Source organism: Phycomyces blakesleeanus (genome assembly GCF_001638985.1).
Source record: "Phycomyces blakesleeanus NRRL 1555(-) unplaced genomic scaffold PHYBLscaffold_46, whole genome shotgun sequence".
NCBI classification, from domain to species: Eukaryota; Fungi; Mucoromycota; class Mucoromycetes; order Mucorales; family Phycomycetaceae; genus Phycomyces; species Phycomyces blakesleeanus.
Window position 1 is genome coordinate 116,313 of NW_017265192.1, and position 17,323 is coordinate 133,635.

A 17,323-nucleotide genomic window follows, 5' to 3' on the forward strand; every position below is an offset into this window, starting at 1 on the left:
TTGCTTATAATAGATAAAAAATATATATCTGCCAAGCATCTTTCATGAACTGTCAACCTTCTCCGGATCTTCCTTCTTCGCACTAGATGAACTTCATTTAGTTGCAAAAGGAATCAGAAAGCACATTTACAGCTTGATCACTGTGTCCCTTACCAAGGAGACATAATTTTTTTATACCCGCCCAGATGATACCTTCTCTACCACAGAATATCCATTTTTCATACCAAGAACTAGACTTGTGACAATTGGCAACTGTATCACAAGTTCAAGACCATATATATCTGTATTATTCCAAGGCAGTTTTGATAACATCTTCTCCAAGATTGATGGCACTCGGGCAGTAGATTGGCTTGATTTTCTTCTGTACATTGTTCCCACTCTTGTTGTCCTATTCTTACCGAACAGGGCAGTGAAAACTGCGGTGTTGTCACTTGTCAAAGGTTGTGCACTGGCATTGCAATAGACAATGACTTCGGAGTTGCTGAATGAGATGAATGTGTAAGTCATAATGCCTCTAACACTATATCACTATACAAAACTAATCACAACCTTTTTTTAAAAATAATAATAACAACAACAATAGACATTTTAAACACTAGCACCACTATCTATCACAACAAGTCCAGAACAAGAGTATATCTTATAGTGTCTTCAGACCAGTACAGCACTATCTTGTGCATATACCATTTATTGTCAAGCAACTAGGTCCACTTCAATGCTACTCCACTTGATCAATGGAGAGAGTAATTGGTGTCTTTTTTAAGCTAATCAAGTCTAAGTGCAAGGGCGGCCGTAATGCCAGTTTTCTTGTGAAACAAGTTACATTGCATAACTATGTCAACACAGCCATCAGTATTCAGAACGAAATTGATCTTATTCAGCCCAAGTCGTATGCTAAAGAAAGTTATATGAATCTTTCTAATGATTCTAGTGGTGCACAGTTGTGGAAGCCATTTTATTGATTTGCTCATTTGAACGATGATTTGGTGGAAGGTGTAAGCGGCCCTAGTGTGAAGGATGCCTTAACTAGATACTATCAACGAACTTTGGGTCTGATGATTTCTGATATTGGTGATTCTACGATTGTTGTTACTGGTTGTTTATGAATGAGTTCAACTGTATATTCATCTTGCATGTATTGACAAAGAAGAAATGAAAGAAGCTGCAGTAATCATTATGTGATGTTTATCTGTCCTTACAGAAAGTAAGTGTATCATTTTTCAATATAAAATCAAAAGTTGCTTACATTATATTTATTTATTTACTTTAGCAACTGTAACATAATTGTTTACAGCTGGCTCGTTAGTGTGGTATTATTCTTCTTGCAGCATGAGGATTCACTTGGCTCTCTTCGTTTCTTTGCTTTTGTTGAAGTAATGAAGGAACATGACGCGGCTGCCCACAACTCTTCCATACCAATTGTCAAATAGCGGTCACAAAACAGCTCAATAGGTTGCCAAACACAACCCAAATATGCAGTATCTGATTCTTGAGACTCACACAAAACTCAGGTATTTTTCGGTGGGTTTTTAAAAATTGGCAGTACTTTTTTGAAAAAAGAAAAGTATTTATCTGTTTCCATATAATTTTCATAAAAATACCATGACAAATACCATGATATATCGCATATCGGACTCATATGAAACGCAAGCTCAGATACATCCAATAAACAACGACTTTTGACTTTTGGTTACTTATTATAGTCAATATTTATTTTTATATTTATTTTACATGTTACACTACAATATATTAGGAAGAGAAGTATTAATCCTTAGTGGTTCATCTAATAATAAAAAGATATCTTTATTTGCAAGGCATTTGAAGTCTATGATTGGTTTACCTTTAACAAACAAAGACATTGGTTCCTGACAATGTCTTCTATACTTCCAATACACTATTCTACTTGAATGTGATTAGTTCTCTTCATAATATATTTTTAGTACGATGTACTCTGATAGTTTTCATTAAAAAAAGGATATAAAGAGTACTACAATTAATAGAAAAAGAAACTACCTTTATAACAAACCAAACATTCTCATAAAGAGCTGTAAGTATATCTTGCCATAATTAATACGTTATTACTTCAAATTTTCAAAGACTTTATGAATAATGTTGTTGATATATTATACATTATTTTATTTCTATTTATTCAGCCTCAAATAAACAACGGAAACAACACTACCGTCAATGATCCAAGTCTTCAGCATATGATAGACAACACATCAGCAATGTACAGTAGCAACCAATTGGTATTAGCTCAAAACCTGGACCAGCGCCCTACAAATATGACGAAAGCATATCTTGCAAAGCAAGAAGAATGGAGAGTATGTATAATATAGTTTTCTGTATAAAAAAAATATTAAAAGTGTTTTTATACATTTCAAACAGCAATGGTGTCTCAAGAAAGAATTCGGAGATGGTGAACTTGTGAATGATCAGAAACTAAGCTTTTTCATGATGGATCATGTCATGAATAGAGGACGTAAATTAAAGAGGGATGATAACAACTCCCCGATTCCATTAGGCAAAGAATCAATAGCGGCCTATGTCAAGGCAGTAGCCGATATATGTAGCAAGCAGAAAGCTCTTGGATTGAATCCCAATGGTGTAGCAAGAGGACCACTTGTCCGTGCTTTCCTTGATACCGCAAATAAGGCATGCGCACAGACTGTTAGAAAAAACTTCGAAGATCGTGGAAAGAATACACTTAACGATGGATACACCAAGCAAGAATTAGAAAGAATCAGTCAATATTTCATGGAAAAAAACGATACCCACGCATGTCGAGATCGACTTTGCTTTCTTATAAGTCATGCAATGCTATGCCGAAGTCAAACAGTTCTTGGAATGCAATTTGCCGACCTTTTCTCTTTGGAATTAGACAACCAAGGCGCCACACAATGCATTGCTCTGGTGGCAACCATGACCTTTGGAAAAACCAATCAACACGGAAAGATTGAGTATGGATCGTCAATCCGTCATCGTCAATTTGAAGTCTGTTCCGTCGGTGCATTGGCCATGAGTTTATTCTCAAGATTTTATTATGAGAATGAGCCATTTCCCGACTTTTCTTCCCATGAAAAATGGTATGAAACAGCTCTTTTTAAAGGTGACAACCGCTTCAAGCCGATACAATACAAGACGCAGCATAAAATATACCTTGAGGCATTCAAATCAGTTGGGATCCATACTTCAAAGGTCACCCATGCCAACCGCAAAAGTGCTCTCAATATGATTGCACAAGAGAACGTTTCCGGCGACCAACAACGAATGGTTGGAAGGTGTGGAACAGACCATATGGTGGGATGTTATATGTCAACATTGCCTGTGGAAGCAATGAAGGCTTTAACAGGGTTCTCTGGAAACAGTAGCAACTTCTTTTTAGCACAAGCAGTGGTTCAACCTTTGGCTTCTCTACAAACAATGGTTTTCCCAAATATCGAATCTTGGAAACAGAAATTTGCAAATGGAGATGTCCAAGAGGACATAGCTGGCCCAAATTTTTTGGATTTACTTTCGCGACTTCGAGTGGTATTTCTACAGGTACATGTTGTTATTAAAGCACTGTTTGTAATATTTTCTCTAAGTAATATTTCTTTGCTGCTTTTTTTTAGGACTCTGTTCTTCTGAAAAAGAAATTCCCAGGTTATTATCTTTGGACATGTGCTATCTTCAGCTCAGATGAATACAAAAGCTTCGAACAGCAAGTTCTCTCCGCAGTACAGCAAGAAGAAGAGGTGTTCATGAGCAATAACAGGATGGATATGGTTATGCCAGAGATGGTAGATAGTGTCAGAGCTGGTTTCGGAACAGTTCACGCCACCATGAATTCGATGCAGTCCATGATATATGCCCACCTCTCTTCACACGCCGCCTCCATTAATAGATTAAACAACAATTTTACCAATTTTTTTGCTCTTGGATACGATCAATTCAGTAACTCTACAATTGCAACACCATCGAACCTACCTTTACAGCGTAACATCATTACATCACAACCTCTACAGCCACCACCCCAAAGTACTCCATTACATAGTGCCGTAACATCTCAACAGCCAACACACCCAGAACAGCCAGAACAGTATACAATGAGCCAAAGAATTTTCTCTGTTACTGATGTATGGAGAGAATATGTTTTCGGCTTTAATGGCAGCCCATCCATTCAATCCTTAGAAAATAAGTACGGAACTGCATGAAGAAAAGATCGTAAAGAGTCTAGATTTTTTAGTAGAAGAAAAGAGTTGTACGATGCAATTAATGAAAGAGCAGAGTTAGAGAATATATCCCCTGAAGAAGCTGCTCAAAGAATGGAGAATGACCAAGTTCAGCTTGGAATTTCTCTAGATAAATATAGAGCTTGATTATCGTAAAAGATATAAAACTATCTTCATTTAATTATTTTTCTACATAAATACTTCTTATTATATTCAATAAATATGTACTACTTTCACTGTTATATCAAAATATATGTCTTTATTTTATGGCTTTCCAGAAAACTGTATGAGTAATAAATCATTACAAATACAAGTAATTCCAATCAATAATCATATATATTAGAGCATTATAAGGTAGGAAAGCTGTCAAGAAAGGTCCATTCTAGTAGTAGTAGTAGCTAGCCTTGAATTATATAACTTTTAGTCGACATATATTCATGTTAAAATAAAGACATACATTATGATAAAAATATCAAAATCGTTCTCTTTTTATTAACAAATTTGGATTTTTTTTCGGGAAATGAACCTAATTTTTTGAAAAAGGGTATCTCTACGCTCAATTTCATCGCACCAAAAATAGCAAGAATAAAACTCAGTCAGACTATGGCCCACCAAAAATACCCACTCAGTATTAGTTTAGAAAACTATATAAGACAATTCAATTCCTATCAATAAAAAGTACCTTTTATCCTCTCTTCGATTTTACATATACTCTTCAATCCCCAGTGGGTTTGACCTTTTAACTTTGTTATAGTAAAAGGTCAAACCCACTGGGGATCAAGGAGTATATGTTGTTGTATCCAACATAATCGTAGATTCAAATAGAGCACACAGACAATAAGACAAAGACATATTGAATAAGCAACCAGTATCAATTATACATTATTTCTCACACTATCATTAAATAAAGAATATACTGATAATAAGGTCACACACCTTAGTCAACATCACTAATCACTCAAACAAGAGTGTGGGTAATAACTTAACAATATATTATCTATGATATAAGAAAACAGACATCAGATGATATACTCATATCATTATCACTACGGCGGAGAAAATGGTAACATGTTACCACTTTGGTAACATAACTGCCATTTTTTATTAAGTAAAAAATGGCAGTTATGACTCTGTATAAGGCCAAAACAGGCACTGTTACCATTTTTTACATAGTAAAAAATGGCAGTTATTTATTATGTAAAAAGCCAAAACAAGCACTGTTACCATTTTTTTCATAATAAAAAATGGCAGTTATTTATTATGTAAAAAGCCAAAACAGGCACTGTTACCATTTTTCAAAAAAAAAAATCAAGCGTCCTTCCTTTCCTCTATTACATTCTTTCTTTTGTTCTATTGCTTTCAATTCTAGCACAACCTCTTGTTTTTCCTTTGCAGCTTTAACAGAATGGTCTGTTTTTTATTATACAATATTGAATCGGGTTTAATTGAATTGAATCTTTATTTCAATGCATGTTTTATTAAATGAAAATGATAATAATAATAGTAATAATGAAAAACCAATTCCATCAGCCACTCGCAATAAAAAATGGTTCTGTTTAGCTACTGCAAAACGTATGCAGTAAAACACTACTATTCAAATTGTATTTCATATACTTTGGGTATTCTAATATATCTTAGATAGCACTTATTATTTTTTACTGATTTCTACAAATATACTAATATTAGAGAAAAAACTTAAAATAAATAAATAGATATAATATTATTATAATGCTTACCTTTATATAATATGCTTACTTGTTCAGTAAAATAAGCATTTACTCTAAGAATATATATATATATTAAAGAATGTATTAATATTTAAGATCTATATATAAGAAAAGCAATAAAATATAAGCACTATAGAAAGTCGTTATCGTAGAAGAAGAAAAACTTGAGCAAATATTCAAGTCATGTAACATGAAGCTAATTCGAATCTGATTCATACAACCAGAATGAGCATCTTGTTAGAAAGCTTAACGTGTTTATTTTACTCAATATACTTACATATAATAGAACGACTCCCAAGTATAATATATCAGTACAAAAATATTACTATTAATTTTTTTCCCAAAAAAAAGGCTATATACTATTTCCTTTTATATTTGAATGTAGCGGAATTGTAGATGCTGTACATTAGCTTCAAATTCTTGTAATCACAACATTAGCAATCATATGAAAGAGGACAATAAATTTGTTATATGAAAGAAAAAAGGAATAAAAAACATAAAAAGAAAAATGACAAGATAAGAAAAAAAATGCACTAAAGACAGACTAAAAAAATCAAACTCGGCCAATCACAGCAGCCAAACTACGATCTTCGGCTTCTCTTGCAAGCAGGCTCGACACTTGCTGTGGGTGGAGGAGACCTACATAAAAGAGTAAGAAGTTTATATTAGTTTTGTATTAACAGCGCATGAGAAAAAGCAACAATGGTAACTTACAGCACATCTGCCATTATGGGCAACTCAACATCACCAGTTTCTGACATATCAGGAGAAGAAAGCGAAGAATCACTTATGTCTTGCTGTGTCTATAGCATAATAAAAGGAAACAATGTTAATTAAAGTTTACAATATATAGATTTGTTAATTGATAAACTTACTTTGTTCTTCTCTGCCATTCTTCTCTTGTGCATCTGGTTGTCGCTCTTGAAGCTTTCCCGAAGAAGGCTTCTTGCACACCACATTCTTTTACATTGGTGGATGTGCAATCCACCATTCTTCGCCAACCTCTCCAAATGCATCATGTAGTATTCCCTGTTTTTCTCTGGGATATTCTTCCATTCTTTTGAGGCCGCAGGATAGTCTTTGTCAATGATATCATGGTTTACCGTACGGCCTAATGTTTTGAGATGCAGTCTTTTTACTGTCAAATCATGGTCTGAAAGAGGGACTAATGGGGGCAAAGGCTGCCCTTGTGGAACTTCTTTGCAGCGCGCCTTCCAGTCCTGCTCGTGAAGAATCTGAAGCAACAGATTGTATTTTTGTGCTTCATTTTTTCCTTTGAACTCGCCACCAGTATTGATTACTCGCTTACCAAGCTGATCAGGGTACTCTGTGAGCTGGGCTCTTTTCACAGACTCGGCAATGCGCTCAAGAGCTACAAAAAATGTATGACAATATTAATAAAGTAAATAAACATCTAAGCACAGAATATATATGACTTACAACTCTGCTCAATAATGCTTTGTTGCATTGTAGTTAGATCTTCCGCACTGACTGCTGGCGCAAATTGATTGCTGAATTGCCTTTGAAGCTCGCGCAATGCTTGCTTGATTTCAGCAAGATCAACCTCAATCTTTTGAATTGAGTTGAGGAGAGTTGTGTTAATATCGGACATGTTTAAGTTTTTTTTTAGCTATAAGCAGTGAGTTGAAAAGAAAAGGTGATAGTTTAGACAAGTAGAATAAGAGCGATTTGAGTTTGAGAAAGGCAACGATTTATTACAAGCAATTGATAGCTATTTATATGAAAAAGATACAGACAGATGTACAAACAAAACATATAAAAGAAGGGATGCTTATGCACTTGTATGCACCTGTCTGCACCTGTCTGCAGTAGCTCATGTGAACATGATACAGTCTTTTCGTGTCGACACAACAAAACTGTAAGAAATATAAAGATAAAATGAATTAGACTTTAAATCAATATTATATGTATAAATGTTCATACTTTGCACCGTCTACATATTAAACGTTTTAAAGTATATGATATAATAATATAACTCTATACATATTGCAGATATAGCATGAAATTTGGTTAAAGTTCTCGATGACAAAACCCTGTACCAGTTAAAATTATAACTTTAAATATACTCTACAGTAGCTATATAACATCTGAACATCATATAGTTAATTAGCCCCTTTTTATCAACATTAAAGTAAATGTTATGATACTCAAGTTCATATCATACTTATTATCATTATCGACTAAAACTTTTGATTGATGCTGTCATCAAAGGTAAAAATAATTTTAACTGTCATTACTATTATTTACCAATGGGCATTTTTGACTGAAACTGTACATTTTTGAAAAAGGTGTGCTTTAACTCACATCGGCACTTTCAATTAACACCCCTTTCGATCAGTAGTGCTTATCTTGATGATGTCAGTAAAAGAGTATCAGACTATAGCCCTCATTATCTATATCTATTTCTTTAAGTTTTATACATAAACAAGAAAATAATGCTATTAGCTAAATATATATTCACTATCTCAAAAATATTATTAGTACAACACAGATAATATAAATATGTCTTTTCTACCAATGTGTTTAGACAGTACTACTTTTTTTTAACTGTTAATTATTAGAAGGCTGTTTTTCTTTGCCTTTGGTATTAGAGAGTAATTGATAATTTATTTAAAAAAAAACATAAATTATTTGGTCATTAATTATCCTAAATATACATATACCTCTTTATAAAGCCCAAAGAATATCTAATCGCTCACAAGTAAAGAGTACGTATCTGTTTCACCGGTGCTCTTTTAATGGTACCCCCTTGTCAACCAAGAAGTATTTTAACTTACATCATAATTATTAATGAAGAAGAATCTTTCCAACCACGGGAATTATTTACTGACAGGTGTTTCACCTAGCATTGTCATTACTGTAATCATTGCTATATCATCATTATGAGAGAGAAAAAGAAAAAGAGCCGCAAGCATTTTAGTTAAAAAATAAAGAGTATATAAAGATGTCTTTTACATTTAATAAATAGCACCAAAATCCTCTTCGCAGCTTTATTTTATATATTACATACGTACCAACCCAACCAATATGTCTTCTTCCAACGCCAGCCAGCAGAGAGATAGAATATCTACACAGTAATACCAATGTGATCAATGTGTCTTGTTTTTTGATAACTACCAGAAGCTGCAAAACCACAAGAGAATTCACAGAGAAGATTCAGCAACAATGACTGAAATTGACCAGTCTATTCTGAATGATGTTGACATGTACCATGACGAAAATGATACTAGTAATGAAGATGAATCTGTTAGCAATTCAGGTAATGAAAAGAGCTGTAATTGTATTATTTATTTTCCAATTACTAAATAATGTATTACAGAATATACTATGGAGTCTATGGAGCTTGATAATACTATTTCATATAAGTGCGCATGTAATTTTGAGGACAGTGAGGGTGAAGCTCACATTTACGACAGCAGCCAAATCAGTACAAATACTTTTATCAAGGCCGAGTTGATGAGTATTCATCTGTCTCAATTGATGCTACAGCATAGAATTGCTAGAGCAGCATATAGAGACATTGTTCAATTTATAAACACTGTCATCCGAGACCATGACGATATAATGATGGGTAAAATATTATATTTTCTGTTACCTTGTATTTTAATTCCAGATCACTAACATGTAGTGATATCGTTTTTTTAGAACCTGGGGCTAAGATCAGTCATGGCGAAACTGTTGATGCTTTGCTCAAGTCAAAGTCAAGTGTCAAGGGCCATGAGTATGATGTCTGCTCTAGTGGTTGTCAATTGTATGGCATTAATGACGACCAGGAATCTTGTGTTGACTGCAGCAAACTGTGATACAAGACTGATCCCGATCAAAGTCAGACACCAGCCGCCAGTATGAAACTTATGTCAGTTGGGGATATGCTTTCTCAAATGTTGGCAGATCCAGCCACAAGAGAACTCCTCTGTTACAGAGCAAACCGGGAATCTGTAGCTGGTCAGCTAACCGACATTTTTGATGGTGACAATTACAAGCAGTTGGTACAGCAGGGCCTGTTCTCCAATCCCAATGATATTGCCATTGGGCTTTATACCAATGGGTTTGTCAATCAAAAGAAAGGCAAAAACTCATATACCATCATCCATTGCATAATATTCAACCTAGACTCATCCATCAGGTAATTAATTAATTTATTACTATTTATTATTATTATTACATTTTTTTAAAAAAAAATTACTAATAAAATACTTAGATATACCAACAAATACCTTTTGCAACTGGCAATCTTGCCTGGCCCCAAGAAGCCAACTCATTTGGACTCCTTTCTTATACCCATCATCAATGAATTGCGAGATCTTGAGGCACATGGCTTGGTTGTCAAGCACAATGGAGTGGAGCTTTGCAGATCCAAGGTCTATCTTCTGCTTGCTTCTGGCGATATTCCAGCTGTAGCTGGTATGGCCCACATTGGTTCCCATACAAGTTTATTTGGTTGCCGTTTTTGTGAGACCAAAGGCAAATGCCCTACTAACAGACGGCATGGCATGTACTTTGATGACATTTCCGCCCGGTTAAGACCTTTGGAAGACTTCAAAGTAGGTAACCCTGTAAGTATACAAATGTTCAATTAGCCATCTTTTTTTCATACTAAATAACTGCTTGTAATAGTCGAAGAACATATACCAGCCGAGCATATATACCCAACTCTCAACCTTCTCTGGATCATCATTTTTTGCATTAGATGAACTTCATTTAATTGCAAGAGGGATTGGAAAGCTTGTGTATGACCTGATTACCGTCACCCTCACAAAGGAAACCAAATTTTATTATACCCATCCAGACAATACCCTCAATACCACCGAATACCCTTTTCATATACCAAGAGCAGACCTTGTAACAATTGGAAACTGTATTACCAGCTCACGAAAATATATACCCACCTCATTTCAAGGTAGTTTCGACAACGTATTTGCCAAGATCGATGGTACTCGCGCAGTAGACTGGCTTTACTTTCTCTTATACCTTGTCCCCACTTTGGTTGTGCCTTATTTACCAAATAGGGCTGTCAAAACAGCTCTATTATCTCTCGTGAAAGGTTGTGCGCTTGCCTTGCAATGGACGTTGACATCAGAATTGCTTGATGAGATGGAGTCGTAAGTTATTATACATCTCATATATTATCATTACAAATAGCTGATTGTTACCATTTTTTAAATATTAATAATAGATACTTCAAGCACTGGCACTCGTTTTTATATCAACAAGTCCAGAATAATACCCTGTCTCGTAGTGTTTTCCAACCAGTGCAACATTACCTGGTCCATATACCCTATATCATCAAGCAGCAAGGCCCCCTGCAATGCTACTCCACTTGCTCAATGGAGAGAGTAATTGGCGTCTTCTCGAAATTGATAAAGTCCAAATCAAAGGGTGGCCGAAACGCCAGTTTTCTTGTCAAGCGATTTGCGATTCACAATTATACCAGCACGGCAATCAGCATCTGTGATGAAATCAACCTCATTCGGCCAAAGCCATATGGAAGAGAGAGCTACATGGACCTTCCTAATGATCCTAGTGGTGCGCAGTTGTGGGAGCCGTTTCATCAGTTTGTTAATTTGAACAATGATTCGGTGGAAGGTGTAGGTGGCCCTAGTGTGAAGGAAGCTTTATTGAAATACTACCGGAGAACAACAGGCTTGACTGGCCACGAGTTTGGTGACTCTGTTGTTGTTGTAGTTGCACGTCTGTGGATGGACTCAACTGTATATTCCTCATGCATGTACTGAAGAAAGAAAAATGAGACCAGCCGTGGCAACCATTACATGATGTTTACTTGCCCCTATAGAAAGTAAGTATAATATTTTTCGATATACAATCAAAAGTTGCTTACATTCTATTTATTTATTTATTTTAGCAACTGTAATGTAATTGTTCACAGCTGGCTCGTTGGTACAGTACAGTTCTACTTTCAGCATGTAGATTTCTATGGCTTCCCACACTTTCTTGCTTTCGTGGAGGTCATGAAGGAACATGACGCGGCTGGTCATGACTCATCAGTACCTATCGTCAAACAATGGTCACAAAGCACCCATACACTAGGCCACCAAATGCAACCGACTTATGCAGTTATAAGTGTAAATGACATTTGTCATCAAGTTGGTCTGGTCCAATACCCACCGAATGGAAACCAGTTTTATGTAATCGCGCCCTATTATATCTTTAACAACAACATGTGCATTACTAAAGGCAATCTTTCCATTCTGTAATCCTTTTTATTTTTATCTTATTTTTCTATATGCTCTATATCCTTATATCTTTTATATTTTTTATATCATCCTTGTATCTCATATTCTTTTTTTAATATTCTCTATTTCTTATGTTTTTTTAATCTCTATATGCCCCGTCTTTCTTTTCTTCTTTATATACTCTGGTTTTTTTTCTATTCTCTATAAACCTTATGCTTTTCTCTTCATTCCCTATATGCTCTATACGCCATTACGCCATTTAAATAAAATCAAATTGCCAATTCATCAAGATAAAAAGAATATCTAAAAAAAAAAGAACATAGTTTAAAAAATAAAAAATGGCAGTTATGTTACCATTTCGTTCACACATTCCAAAAATTATTGATCTTAATAATTGTTGACATCTTTGATATTCAATAAAACATATATTTCAATACTCAAAGTGGTCATTACAACTTACAAACATTTTTTACAGTATTGAAAATATTGTACAGCAACAAAAAAAGTGTTTTCATGTTACTTTTTTAAATTGCTACAAATGACATTACCATCTTACAACAAACAGCGGAGATTTTATTGGGTTTCGACCAAAAAAATGGCAGTTATGTGCCTACTTTCGGCCCAACTGTCATTCATCCTGCTGTAGTGAATCTGACATTTTTTATTATGTAAAAAATGGCAGTTATGCTACCAAAGTAGTAACATATTACTACTTTTTTAGCCATAGTGTTTCATTGTACTTATTGGTATTTTGTTCTACGAATAGAAAAATTGCTTTCTATCCAGACTCAGCCGCCATCAGAAAATAAAAAAAAAATAATAAAATATAATTTTTCTAGAGTTACAAAGAATTCTGCAACATCAACACACTGCCAAACAACCAAATTTTTATTACATTTTGCCTGTTTTTGCAACACTTTATATCAATAATAAAACCTCCTCAATGGTCTAGTGGCTAGGATCCGACGCTCTCACCGTCGTGGCCGGGGTTCAATTCCCCGTTGGGGAAGTGTAAAACTTGTTACGTAAATGTATGTGTGTTTTTTGGTCATGTGTCGTTCCCGTGTCGGACATTATTTTGATGAATCCGAGAAATCGGGATAATTGATCGCAGCAGTTCTGTGTGTCAAAGATACCTCATAGATAACAAACTGCAGTAATGTCTTGTAAAGATTAACCACAGTAACATCTTCTGAGCATCAACTGCAGTAAAAGGACTCCTCTCTTAATTAAATAGAGTATAATAGTTTACTGCAGATAATGCACAGTATCTGATTCTTGAGACTCACACAAAACTCAGGTATTTTTCGGCGGGTTTTTAAAAATTGGCAGTACTTTTTTGAAAAAAGAAAAGTATTTATCTGTTTCCATATAATTTTCATAAAAATACCATGACGAATACCATGATATATCGCATATTGGACTCATATGAAATGCAAGCTCAGATACATCCAATAAACAACAACTTTTGACTTTTGGTTACTTATTATAGTCAATATTTATTTTTATATTTATTTTACATGTTATACTACAATATATTAGGAAGAGAAGTATGAATCCTTAGTGGTTCATCTAATAATAAAAAGATATCTTTATTTGCAAGGCATTTGAAGTCTATGATTGGTTTACCTTTAACAAACAAAGACATTGGTTCCTGACAATGTCTTCTATACTTCCAATACACTATTCTACTTGAATGTGATTAGTTCTCTTCATAATGTATTTTAGTACAATGTACTCTGATAGTTTTCATTAAAAAAAAGAATATAAAGAGTACTACAATTAATAGAAAAAGAAACTACCTTTATAACAAACCAAACATTCTCATAAAGAGCTGTAAGTATATCTTGCCATAATTAATATGTTATTACTTCAAATTTTCAAAGACTTTATGAATAATGTTGTTGATATATTATACATTATTTTATTTCTATTTATTCAGCCTCAAATAAACAACAGAAACAACACTACCATCAATGATCCAAGTCTTCAGCGTATGATGGACAACACATCAGCAATGTACAGTAGCAACCAATTGGTATTAGCTCAAAACCTGGACCAGCGCCCTACAAATACGACGAAAGCATATCTTGCAAAGCAAGAAGAATGGAGAGTATGTATAATATAGTTTTCTGTATAAAAAAAATATTAAAAGTGTTTTTATACATTTCAAACAGCAATGGTGTCTCAAGAAAGAATTCGGAGATGGTGAACTTGTGAGTGATCAGAAACTAAGCTTTTTCATGATGGATCATGTCATGAATAGAGGACGTAAATTAAAGAGGGATGATAACAACTCCCCGATTCCATTAGGCAAAGAATCAATAGCGGCCTATGTCAAGGCAGTAGCCGATATATGTAGCAAGCAGAAAGCTCTTGGATTGAATCCCAATGGTGTAGCAAGAGGACCACTTGTCCGTGCTTTCCTTGATATCGCAAATAAGGCACGCGCACAGACTGTTAGAAAAAACTTCGAAGATCGTGGAAAGAATACACTTAACAATGGATACACCAAGCAAGAATTAGAAAGAATCAGTCAATATTTCATGGAAAAAACGATACCCGCACATGTCGAGATCGCCTTTGCTTTCTTATAAGTCATGCAATGCTATGCCGAAGTCAAACAGTTCTTGGAATGCAATTTGCCGACCTTTTCTCTTTGGAATTAGACAACCAAGGCGCCACACAATGCATTGCTCTGGTGGCAACCATGACCTTTGGAAAAACCAATCAACACAGAAAGATTGAGTATGGATCGTCAATCCGTCATTGTCAATTTGAAGTCTGTTCCGTCGGTGCATTGGCCATGAGTTTATTCTCAAGATTTCATTATGAGAATGAGACATTTCCCGACTTTTCTTCCCATGAAAAATGGTATGAAACAGCTCTTTTTAAAGGTGACGACCGCTTCAAGCCAATACAATACAAGACGCAGCATAAAATATACCTTGAGGCATTCAAATCAGTTGGGATCCATACTTCAAAGGTCACCCATGCCAACCGCAAAAGTGCTCTCAATATGATTGCACAAGAGAATGTTTCCGGCGACCAACAACGAATGGTTGGAAGGTGGGGAACAGACCGTATGGTGGGATGTTATATGTCAACATTGCCTGTGGAAGCAATGAAGGCTTTAACAGGGTTCTCTGGAAACAGTAGCAACTTCTTTTTAGCACGAGCAGTGGTTCAACCTTTGGCTTCTCTACAAACAATGGTTTTCCCAAATATCGAATCTTGGAAACAGAAATTTGCAAATGGAGATGTCCAAGAGGACATAGCTGGCCCAATTTTTTTGGATTTACTTTTGCGACTTCGAGTGGTATTTCTACAGGTACATGTTGTTATTAAAGCACTGTTTGTAATATTTTCTCTAAGTAATATTTCTTTGCTGCTTTTTTTTAGGACTCTGTTCTTCTGAAAAAAAAATTCCCAGGTTATTATCTTTGGACATGTGCTATCTTCAGCTCAGAGGAATACAAAAGCTTCAAACAGCAAGTTCTCTCCACAGTACAGCAAGAAGAAGAGGTGTTCATGAGCAATAACAGGATGGATATGGTTATGCCAGAGATGGTAGATAGTGTCAGAGCTGGTTTCGGAACAGTTCACGCCACCATGAATTCGATGCAGTCCATGATATATGCCCACCTCTCTTCACACGCCGCCTCCATTAATAGATTAAACAACAATTTTATCAATTTTTTTGCTCTCGGATACGATCAATTCAGTAACTCTACAATTACAATACCATCGAACCTACCTTTACAGCGTAACATCATTACATCACAACCTCTACAGCCACTACCCCAAAGTACTCCATTACATAGTGCCGTAACATCTCAACAGCCAACACACCCAGAACAGCCGGAACAGTATACAATGAGCCGAAGAATTTTCTCTGTTACTGATGTATGGAGAGAATATGTTTTCGGCTTTAATGGCAGCCCATCCATTCAATCCTTAGAAAATAAGTACGGAACTGCATGAAGAAAAGATCGTAAAGAGTCTAGATTTTTTAGTAGAAGAAAAGAGCTGTATGATGCAATTAATGAAAGAGCAGAGTTAGAGAATATATCCCCTGAAGAAGCTGCTCAAAGAATGGAGAATGACTGAGTTCAGCTTGGAATTTCTCTAGATAAATATAGAGCTCGATTATCGTAAAAGATATAAAACTATCTTCATTTAATTATTTTTCTACATAAATACTTCTTATTATATTCAATAAATATGTACTACTTTCACTGTTATATCAAAATATATGTCTTTATTTTATGGCTTTCCAGAAAACTGTATGAGTAATAAATCATTATAAATACAAGTAATTCCAATCAATAATCATATATATTAGAGCATTATAAGGTAAGAAAGCTGTCAAGAAAGGTCCATTCTAGTAGTAGTAGTAGCTAGCCTTGAATTATATAACTTTTAGTCGACATATATTCATGTTAAAATAAAGACATCCATTCTGATAAAAATGTCAAAATCGTCCTCTTTTTATTAACAAATTTGGATTTTTTTTCGGGAAATGAACCTAATTTTTCGAAAAAGGGTATCTCTATGCTCAATCTCATCGCACCAAAAATAGCAAGAATAAAACTCAGTCAGACTATGGCCCACCAAAAATACCCACTCAGTAATAAGTGTCGATTATATCCATCATCAAGTTGGCCTTATACAATACCCACCAAATGGAAATAAGTTCTATGTAATTGCATCTTATTATGTTTTCAACAATAACTAGCATTTAGCATCTATGCTACACTTTGGTTAAATGTGTTGCCCTGAGAGGGTTTTTACTGCCACTTTGCTTTGGTAAAAACCCGACCCAGGGACCCTGATATCCCTGACCTTACCCTATCCTCTTGAGGGTTGGGCTCTTTGCTGCTTCGCTTTGGTAAGCCCAACCCTCAAGAGGTCCCTAACGTTACATACCCTTACCCTACCTTATATTACCTACATGTACTTTAGCTAAATAAGATCTACCTAAAAAACATAATGTCTCTTTACTTATAATGCTTCTTCATTATGACTATATTTGTTGTTTTTGAAAGAAGAGTATATAATTAGTAAAATACTGAAATTGGTATTGATATAATATATATATAAAACAATCGAAAGCTTACAAAAAGAAAGTGTTAGGATACTTGTATAAGATTATATATTATATGAC

At 34.8% G+C, this 17,323-nt stretch overlaps 4 protein-coding genes and 1 non-coding gene across 5 annotated transcripts; 3 read left to right on the top strand and 2 right to left on the bottom strand.

Annotated features, from left to right (window-relative positions):
- Positions 1–171: 171 nt before the first annotated feature.
- Positions 172–507, bottom strand: PHYBLDRAFT_153581 (hypothetical protein; the record flags this gene model as incomplete). The annotated part of the gene is made up of 1 exon (XM_018433197.1): positions 172–507. One exon carries the CDS (start codon positions 505–507, stop codon positions 172–174), a length of 336 nt encoding a protein of 111 aa, XP_018283373.1.
- A 1,721-nt stretch (positions 508–2,228) lies between these two features.
- PHYBLDRAFT_70998 (hypothetical protein) lies at positions 2,229–4,361 on the top strand (the record flags this gene model as incomplete). The annotated part of the gene is made up of 3 exons (XM_018442386.1): positions 2,229–2,324; positions 2,389–2,482; positions 4,204–4,361. The coding sequence occupies 3 exons, from the start codon at positions 2,229–2,231 to the stop codon at positions 4,359–4,361; spliced, it is 348 nt and encodes a 115-aa protein (XP_018283374.1).
- Positions 4,362–5,499: 1,138 nt separating this feature from the next.
- Positions 5,500–7,553, bottom strand: PHYBLDRAFT_71044 (hypothetical protein; the record flags this gene model as incomplete). The annotated part of the gene is made up of 7 exons (XM_018442396.1): positions 5,500–5,624; positions 5,874–5,879; positions 5,951–5,994; positions 6,527–6,580; positions 6,656–6,744; positions 6,817–7,313; positions 7,382–7,553. The coding sequence occupies 7 exons, from the start codon at positions 7,551–7,553 to the stop codon at positions 5,500–5,502; spliced, it is 987 nt and encodes a 328-aa protein (XP_018283375.1).
- A 1,574-nt stretch (positions 7,554–9,127) lies between these two features.
- On the top strand, positions 9,128–12,177 carry PHYBLDRAFT_176248 (hypothetical protein; the record flags this gene model as incomplete). Its single annotated transcript, XM_018437702.1, has 8 exons — positions 9,128–9,221; positions 9,282–9,533; positions 9,608–9,713; positions 9,789–10,088; positions 10,446–10,518; positions 10,580–11,064; positions 11,139–11,690; positions 11,826–12,177. 8 exons carry the CDS (start codon positions 9,128–9,130, stop codon positions 12,175–12,177), a joined length of 2,214 nt encoding a protein of 737 aa, XP_018283376.1.
- A 916-nt stretch (positions 12,178–13,093) lies between these two features.
- PHYBLDRAFT_t304 lies at positions 13,094–13,165 on the top strand. Its single transcript has one exon. It is a non-coding gene; the product is annotated as a tRNA-Glu (tRNA).
- Positions 13,166–17,323: the final 4,158 nt, after the last annotated feature.